Source organism: Haemaphysalis longicornis, unplaced genomic scaffold, assembly GCF_048455015.1.
Source record: "Haemaphysalis longicornis isolate Haplotype H1 unplaced genomic scaffold, Haemaphysalis longicornis Haplotype H1 scaffold_2, whole genome shotgun sequence".
Classification (NCBI taxonomy): Eukaryota; Metazoa; Arthropoda; class Arachnida; order Ixodida; family Ixodidae; genus Haemaphysalis; species Haemaphysalis longicornis.
The window spans coordinates 262,143,718-262,152,305 of record NW_027526295.1 but is presented as its reverse complement, the minus strand read 5'-3'; the positions used below and the strand labels follow the sequence as shown (position 1 = coordinate 262,152,305).

The window sequence follows — 8,588 nt, the reverse complement described above, 5'->3', positions numbered from 1 at the left end:
TGTCTTTGTGTGCTGGAATGAAGTAACAGTTGAGGTACAAAACAATGCTCTTTTTTTATTCTCGAATCCATAACACTGCCAGTTAGATTACAGCCATGGCTAATGCTGCACGTTGCAAACTTGGCTCATGATTGTTACACACAAGTCCATTATTTGAAGGAACTCGTCGGCACCTTCAAGCAGCCGGTGGTCACAAATCTGTACAAGAAAAGAAGGGTCTGTTGTGAACAAACACAAGTCAGCAATGCACATTCGTTATTATCTTACCATTTGCACTAAACTCGAAGCCTGTAGTGTACCTAATTATATTTACAAAAAAAGGGATGGCCATGGGTGCTACCAATGCCAAACCTACAGTATGCTGCAGAAACAAAAAAAGGATGACAGCTGGAAGGCTGGTGGGCGATCAACATGCTTCACTCTGATGAAAGGTGCCTCTCTCAAGGTACAGTACAAATGGCGTCTGCTGGTATTGCTGTGTTCACCTCTACATCTGATATGCCAATGTGGCACAACTATTCAGCAGTGCGTGCTACCCCTGCTCCAAGTGAGTGTTTGCTGTAGCCAGAGAAGCTGTCTGTTTACGATTGAAGCAACTCTGTTACTTACTACATGGAAGTTTTTTCTGCACAACTTGGGGTTACCGTTTCTGTTTACTGAACTGTTTTCTCTTGATGACAGGCAAGTATAGTGACTCATTTAAAGACCAACTGCACTCAAATTTTCAAGAAAAATAATGTCGCCTAATAGTACACATAAAAAGAGTGCGAAATGAAAAATACTACGTTTCAAACATGAAACGCGGGTGACGCAAACGGCTCACGACATTGGCGTTTTCAGAACCGAAACGGAGTAGGAAAGGTGGCCATTAGCGGCAGCTGGACGTGACGTACGTGATGGAATGGAAGGGGCCGCGCTAGAACCGGCGGCCACTCAGAGCCGCCTTCAAATGCGCGGGGTAGTGTCGCGTTTCGCAATGTTATTTCCACAGGAGAATGCCCACTAACATTTGCCCAGGATAATGCAGTTAGGCACAATTTTGACATTGCGTTGCTATCAATCGAAATAAAGCAGCCTGAACAACAGTCATTTTTCCATCAGAATAACTGCCATTGTAGCAATCCTTGGCATTGCGAGCAAGAAAAGCGGACCCTGATTTACAATATCGAAAAGCAGCTTTGGTTAGCCAGCGTCTCGGCTATCACATCGCACTCGTTGAAGGAAATAAACCGCACGCGGGTGAAGATCAAGCACTATTTTTACCAAACATTACGTGCAAACAGCTTCGTGAATATCAGCCTAGTATTTTTCACCTCGCTGCTGCACATCCGAGAATCGAGATCCGAAACTATAAGCCAGCTTCCACAGCTATATGATGCGCTAAAACACGAAAAAGTTACCCATTTACCACCGTTTTCTACTTTCACCAGAGACGTGCAGTTGAAAACATTTTAATTTTCAAGTAAACTAAGTATAGCGCTCTACAGAAGTAAATACTTCATTTGGGAATTGAAAAAAAAAAATCAAGTTTACTAGGAGAGGAGCAGTTTCATTAGCTTTCGCACTTCGTGAAGACGATGGTTGATATTTGTGCAGATGTATGTTCCACGAGCAAGGCTAATTTTGGCTCACTTTAGCGAGTGAAACAAAAGTCGCACAAATGTTTACTCGCATGTATGACAACTCTAGTTAAGTCGCAAAACTTTGGACAGGTCGAAGGGATGGAGGTGGCGTTGGCCCAGCCCAAATATTGCAAGGATTGGACACAGAAGTGCACGTGGTCAATAATTTATAAAAGATCCTGTTTTTCTATTATACATAGATGCAATAGGAATGGGAAATGTAAGGCAAGTGAGCATGTCGCGCTATTTTTTTAGTAGTATTATTTTCAAGTAAAAAAAGCTTGGTAACTCCAGAACATTCGCAAGCACGTGAATAGTTTGTAGAGTTCTAATCTTTTATTGCACTGGAAAAAAGAAAAAAAAAAAAAAAAAACGGATATTGCTACTATGCAGTTCGTTGTGATGGCGACGGCGGTACAGCGCGGTGGTGTAGCAGAGAAACCCCGTGAGAACGCGCCCCTGCGCCTGGCGGAGTGCCGTGCAAGTTGCCGGAGAAGCGCGAGTTCCACGGGACAGGTTCCCCAACCTCCATCACATGCCGCTCGGAACTTTTTTCAGCAACTCTCCGCCAGGTGCAAACGTCGTCTGCACGGAGCTACTTTGAACGACGGTACCTAGTGTGCTCTGTGCTTACGAAGCTTAGGATTTCCCCATGGTGATTTTAAGAGCATAGACTACTTATTTGGATCAAATTTGGACAAAAAATATTTGAGTGCAGTTGGCCTTTAAGATGGCCCATGCACTGTGCTCTAGCATTGACCGTTCTCACATTAGTGGAACCCTACTAGTTATGAACACACAAATTGTGTAAGCACAACTCTAGCTTGACTTGTCTTCTATAAGAGAACTTGAAAGGACCGCTATGTGGAACTCGTTAATGGACACTTCACCCGCTGGTACCAACTCGGCACAGCCGAGTGCAACCAGCGTGCTCGTGACACTTACGGCCAGTTTTTCAGCAATGGCGGACTTCTGCTGGTCGTTGTACTTGCTGCTCAACACAATGGCGTCGTGGAGCTGGTTGAAAAGTTGGGAGGCTGCAAAGCCCTCGAGCACCAGGTCCTTCAAAACGAGAAGAAATGAAGCCATGAGCACAGTGGCCTCTCAAGCAGGCGGCCAGCCACTTCCCAGGTGCCAACAGTGCGATTCCCAAGTCCAAACAATGGCACCTTTCCAACAGCTGGTTAGCCAATTAAGAAGCCATGTGCTTTATTTTCTCGGAGCTTTTTTATTTATAGCAAGTCACGAACACCCTTCACAAAGCAGTCAAACTGTTTCACTTGCAGATGTTATATCCTGCAGAACAGTAACGGGGAAAGTCAAAGTGTGAACCACTTTTAAACATGGCAAAGCAACAGTACCAGTTTCCAAAAAACTCGGGTATGTGTGCTGTATGGATATCTTTGTGCTTTCTCAAATGTTAATTTTTCAGGCTGAGTCACGAATGGCCCATTATTATCTCACTGAATTCAGTATGAATTTCAAGGCCATGTGACATCAATCAAAGGTGATTCGAACTTTTACAAAATTGCAGAACTGTGCAAGGTGTTGGAAATTAGAAGCCCACGCAATCCTGCAATGCCTGAGCGCTGAAGACAGCTTCCGATCTATATTTCGGTGACCAGTGCAGCCACCTGGACAACCAAAGGGCTTGTTGTCTGTCCCCTTAGTGCCTAAAAAAGGCTCACCTAATTGAAACTGAGGCAATGTAAGCGGTTGCGCCGTTATTGAAGTTCACACATTTTGTGCCAGTCTGGTAATTTTAGCTTGAATTTAACAGGACTTGTTGGGCAAGTTGGTACACAATTTAGGCAGAGCAGAAGACAGGCACCGTTCTGACTTAGCTTGGCACTGTTCTGACATGACTAAAACAGTGTTTGAAAGATGTGTTCAAAAATTGAAGTCATGTTCTGACAGGTACTGACGTGACCCAACTTAACTCATGCACAATAAGTGCAGTGAATGCCAGTAGGCCCTGCAATATGACCAAAAATTGTTTATTGTAATTTATTCCTTGTTTTGCTGCCTTTACAGAGTTAAGGGCCTTGTTGTTGTACTTATGGGCATCATGTTAACTTTCTGGACACATTCTTGTACCCCCTTCCCCCGATTTCTTACCTCAACTGTGGTGCTCAGTTTTTCATATGAATTTGAAGCACAGCTGGCAAGCAAGTCATCGATCCAGGATTTTGGGATGATCTGAGAAAAAAGAATGAAAATAAAACATCCAAACCACTACAACGCCGATCATTCTTTCTAGCAATAAATTTGCAGCCTGCTCTTTGCTTATCAGGCAGCTGGCGTACAGAGAATGTTTCTGAGCCGACATATAAGTTGTGAACTTCCAAGCAGCCCAGTCACAATGGGCTGCATCATGGACACACTGAAGGGAAGCAGTCCTGGTAAAAATCATTGCTTATGTTGAAATCGCTTGCTGAAAATGCGAGCAAAACCAAACATCATGGCTGTGGGCTTGTAGGCTTGTACAGACTTGGGGAGCAAGTGCTGGCGACTCACCCCTGCTACTTCAGCCACATCCTGCGAGCTCACAGGCTCACCACACTTGAGTCGGGAGACACTCTGGAACAGGGTTATGGCTCTCCGCATGTCTCCCTCACAGGCATCCATCAAGAAGTTCAGCACCTGGTTCGTGAAAAAACATGAGCAAGTTTAATCCAGCTCTGATGCTAGTGTCACGATTTTTAGTTTTTTTTCCCCACACTTCACACCATTAAAAGTCTAAACATTGGGTGCTGATGCTATAGAAAATAATGTAAGCGGTGTAACACCCTGCAGCAAACCACTGTTCCATTTGCAGAATATGCACTGCCAACATGAGGCATATTATGTTCTGTCATGAAAAGTAGCAGGGGCCACCAAGAAGAACCTCCGGTACTTGTCAGTTTTTCCAGAGAGGGGCATGGAGTGCTACCTGAGGCGAGGTTGAAAGAAGATTAAACACTGCAGGCATTACAGGAGTCCTCGCGGAGCTGTGGGAAATGCACTTGTTTCAGAGCCAACAGGTCTGAGAGAAGCCGAGTGTGAGAAGAGCAGTGCTTTTTTTTTTCCTTCAGGGATGCAGAAGTTTTTTGCATAGGTGATGCTCAGTAATCTGCAGGAATCACTAACAACTGTCCTCCTATCAGCGGTTACTATGCAAACGTGATTAGCATATATTATACCCACAGTGGTCGTTATGTAACGGGTGATGTTAAACTTCCTTCACTACTGTACACAGCAACCACTCTACCTCCAATGGTCAAGTAGGGGCAATCAAGAACTGCAACCACATAAGAGTGCATGCACCCTCAGCACATGGCAGTATCTCGATGCACGATGATCTTGATGTGATTATTCCATAGATGCTGTGGCTACACACTGGCATCGCGATTCTGGTTGTGTAGTAGATTTGTGTAGGTGAACTGAATCCACTTCAACACTCCCCCTCCACACCCTCCATCCCTCCAGCCAATCTAATTTCATTGCGGCTCCATACATGAACTGAGGTAAGAGGTAGACGGGCACACATGCCACAAACACGTGCAGACATCGTGAGCCACAATTTACATAGATAATCTTCCCCAGTCCGTTTCTTTTTCTGAAGTTTTAATGTACCCAGACGACACCGTGTTAGTCGCAGTTGGTGACGCTCTTCCATCTCTTCGAAGTGGTATAATGGCTGATTTGCAAAACCTTTCGCAGTGGTTTCTACATAACAAATTGACTATAAATACTGACAAATCGAAACATATAATTTTTCACTCAAGATCAAAACACCTCAATTATGACACTTTTAATTTATCCATTGAGAATCGTTTAATTCAAAGTGTGTCTTCCATCAAATACTTAGGAATTATTTTTGACCAACACTTACACTGGATGGAACAAATTGATAGTGTATGTAAGAAGCTTGCTTTTGGTAGCTACACACTAATAAAGGCCCGTCAACACTTTCCACTTAATATTCTCCGCTGTCTGTACTTCTCGTTACTACACTGTCATTTATGCTACTGTAGTGAATCGTGGGGGGTTACCTATGCGACCTATTTACCTTAACTGCAGCGATTACAAAAGAGAGCGTTAAGAATAATAACACATTCTCCATTCGATCACCCAAGCAACACATTATTCAATGAACTTAGAGTGCTTTCTTTCACATCTCTCCGTGATTACAAAATTGCCCTTGTAGTCAACACCATAATAACTTGTAACTATCCCCTGCCCTTAACTTTATTTTCTTTACCAGTTCATAACACTAGACAAGCTACAAATGGTAATTTCAACCTCCCAATTTGTAGAAATGTTAATGGTGAAAGGTTAATTGAGTTCTTTGGTGCGAAAATCTGGAATGTGCTAAAAATCGAAACTCAACTTGCAAGAAATTTTCAGTTTGCCTGTAAAATGTTTTTCTTGTCTAATCAACCTGTATAGTTTTATCTGATTACGTATGCCTTGTGTTTCTTGTCTAAAATGTTTTTCTGGTCTAAAGAACCTGTACAGTTTTCTCTGATTACGTATGCCCTGTATTTTTCTTTTCTGTGTTGTGCCTTGTTTTGCTATTCAATAATGCATTTATGCTTTGGACCGGACACTAGCCTTCGGCTATCGGTCCAAATATTTTTTTATTGTTTAAGAGATGTGTTTAATAAAGTTGTCATATGAAAAAAAAAAAGTGTATGCAGTAGGCCAAGAATGCTAATTGCATTAACGAAGATTTTACATACGTACATTACGCAGCTGGGTCACCACTGCCTCTGAACGTCTAATGGTACGCAGTACCACACCAACTGCAGTCTTGCATGTGTCTGGCACATCGGCATCGTACACATGCATTTGTCATTCCTCAGAACACCTGTCGTCCATCTGCTAAGAGTGGCTCAACCGGTTATGCTTATTTCATGACCGCATGAGACATTGGTTCGATCCCCAGCAACGTGAAATTTGCTTTTTCAGGATATTAAAATTACTCGGCTTGGGTTACGAGGCTAGCGGGGACAGACATACGGCAAGGTATGTCTGGCCAAGGATACTTGGCCAAGGATGCTAATCGCACTTTAAAAACAAAAGAACGCCACACTTGCCTCGTCGTCACATTGGACACCCTCAGTAGTGCAGATGCTGCGCAGGCGCTGTATGAGTACTTCCTTGGGCAGGGGCTTGAAGCGAAACTTTGAGCAGCGGGACGTCAGGGGGTCTATGATCCTAAGGAGCGAAGGAGCCAGCGTAAGTGCCACTTGCTGCAATTTAACAAAGGTACAAACAACGTTTCCTCACCTGCTGATGTAATTGCAAATAAGACAGAAACGTGTGGTCTTTGTTTCTTTCTCCATGGTACGACGAAGGGCAGCCTAATCAAGCAAATGCAACTCGTTACAACCATGCACTTCGACTAATGCACAAATATGTAGCCGCACCAGCTTTACCCCAACTATAACCTCTAAGAAATAACTTTCTCACTGTGCCTTAGTATTTGCTTGCTTGTTTCAATTCCGACACAATGTGTGCGAACCCACATAAGACATTGACTAAAGTCAAGTGTACAGAGAGTGTTGGCCAGGGCACCTGAGCACTTGCTGTCATGGAGTCGGCTTCGTCCAGGATTATTATCTTGAATGGTGGACACGGTTTACCACTGCCGACAAGAAAAAGGAAGGGGGTGACACAACTGCCAATAGACCAGCACAGCAATGACGGGAACTTCGCAAGTTCCATTTTCTAAAAGTAGCACATACTCTGGTCCTGTAGCATTCGCTGTGAGTTGGGAGAAGCTCTTAATTTTCTCTCGGACAACTTGGATGCCACGTTCATCAGAAGCGTTGAGCTCCAGAATGCGGCTCTTGTACATGTCCCTGTGAAATAACACCGATGTTTAAATTATGGATGCGATACTGCAACCATTCCACTCAGCTTGCAGATACCACAGCCCATGATAACCGTGATCAGCAGAATCTTCTTTGAACAGACAAGAACTCGTGCAGTTTTAAACTGCCTGGTTTTATTTATTTATTTATTTTGGTTCTGATCAGTAACTGTAACGGTAACAGGGGGGGCGTAGAGGCAAATATTGTGCCCTTCGTAGCACGCACCCGAAAAGCTCCCGCGCCAATGCGAGTATGGTAGAAGTCTTTCCTGTTCCAGGCGGTCCATAGAACAGCAGATTGGGGAGCTGCGTGAATATATGTGCGTGTAAGCCACACAAACTAGCCATAATAAGAAGCAAAACAGTGATTTCGGCGTTACTTACATCCGCTCCCTGAAGTGATTTCTTGAGGACTGAGACAACTTCATCTTGGTGAGCCACATCGTCTACAGTCTTTGGCCGGCTAACGGTTTATTGGTACGAAACAAGAAAAAATGCGTTAGTGAAACCGATAACTTAGCTCTGTAGGAGTAGCACAGGCCAACAAAACTTACTATTTTTCTACCCATGGAATGTGCGCGGGTTTCTTGGCTGCTGGCTTCGGTTCCTTATTTTTTTCTTTAGGAAGAACCAAGTTTGGGTTGGCCGATTTCAAAAAAGCGTGCATATTTGGGTCGGGAGCCACTGGAATGAAGATTTTAGTAATTGTAGCAACTAGCGTTAATCGTTACGCTTGGACAAGGCGTCACGTTACACATGCACAGTTCACGACGATCGGAGCACAGCTGCGTCACGGAAGTTAATTCAGCGCAGTGTCACCGACCTTGTCTGAAAACTGCTCGTCAGTGAAATAAGTTAAACGGTGGGGCGAAGTCGCCGCACAAAGCGTCAACTCACCTCCAGTAATGAGACAAACGGCGCGCAATTTTTCGCGCGCGAGTGGCGCAGGCACGAGCGTGGTCGGCGTTGACTGCAAGCACAGAACAGGGAGGATTTTTCTTTCTTGCACGCACTGTACATCTGATATCTGAAACGGCAATATTAACAGAAAAAAATGTGTGCATGTGGCTCGTGTGCATTATTTCCGGTTATGAGAAATTGGCAGC

At 44.1% G+C, this 8,588-nt stretch overlaps 1 protein-coding gene across 2 annotated transcripts; it reads right to left on the bottom strand.

The window, feature by feature from the left end:
* Window positions 1–35: 35 nt before the first annotated feature.
* Window positions 36–8,525, bottom strand: LOC144170548 (replication factor C subunit 4). 2 transcript variants are annotated; one of them, XM_077700407.1, is made up of 12 exons: window positions 8,380–8,525; window positions 8,037–8,166; window positions 7,867–7,945; window positions 7,709–7,788; window positions 7,355–7,471; window positions 7,185–7,254; window positions 6,897–6,970; window positions 6,704–6,824; window positions 4,140–4,265; window positions 3,741–3,821; window positions 2,568–2,684; window positions 36–198 (listed from the first exon to the last, which is right to left on the bottom strand). In XM_077700407.1, the coding sequence occupies exons 2-12, from the start codon at window positions 8,147–8,149 to the stop codon at window positions 100–102; spliced, it is 1,077 nt and encodes a 358-aa protein (XP_077556533.1). In that variant the 5' UTR covers window positions 8,150–8,166; window positions 8,380–8,525; the 3' UTR covers window positions 36–99. The 2 variants fall into 2 exon arrangements, with proteins under 2 accessions (XP_077556533.1, XP_077556532.1); XM_077700406.1 differs by having other exon boundaries at window positions 8,306–8,388.
* Between the last annotated feature and the right edge of the window lie 63 nt (window positions 8,526–8,588).

What these genes read in the sequence shown, in the direction of transcription:
- LOC144170548 (XM_077700407.1), bottom strand. Translation starts at nt 8,149, where the DNA reads ATGCACGCTTTTTTGAAATCGGCCAACCCAAACTTGGTTCTTCCTAAA. An exon ending in ATTCCATGGGTAGAAAAATA is followed by an intron (nt 7,946 to 8,036) that starts GTAAGTTTTGTT and finishes ATAAACCGTTAG; the next exon opens with CCGGCCAAAGACTGTAGACG. An exon ending in TTGGCGCGGGAGCTTTTCGG is followed by an intron (nt 7,472 to 7,708) that starts GTGCGTGCTACG and finishes GTTATTTCACAG; the next exon opens with GGACATGTACAAGAGCCGCA.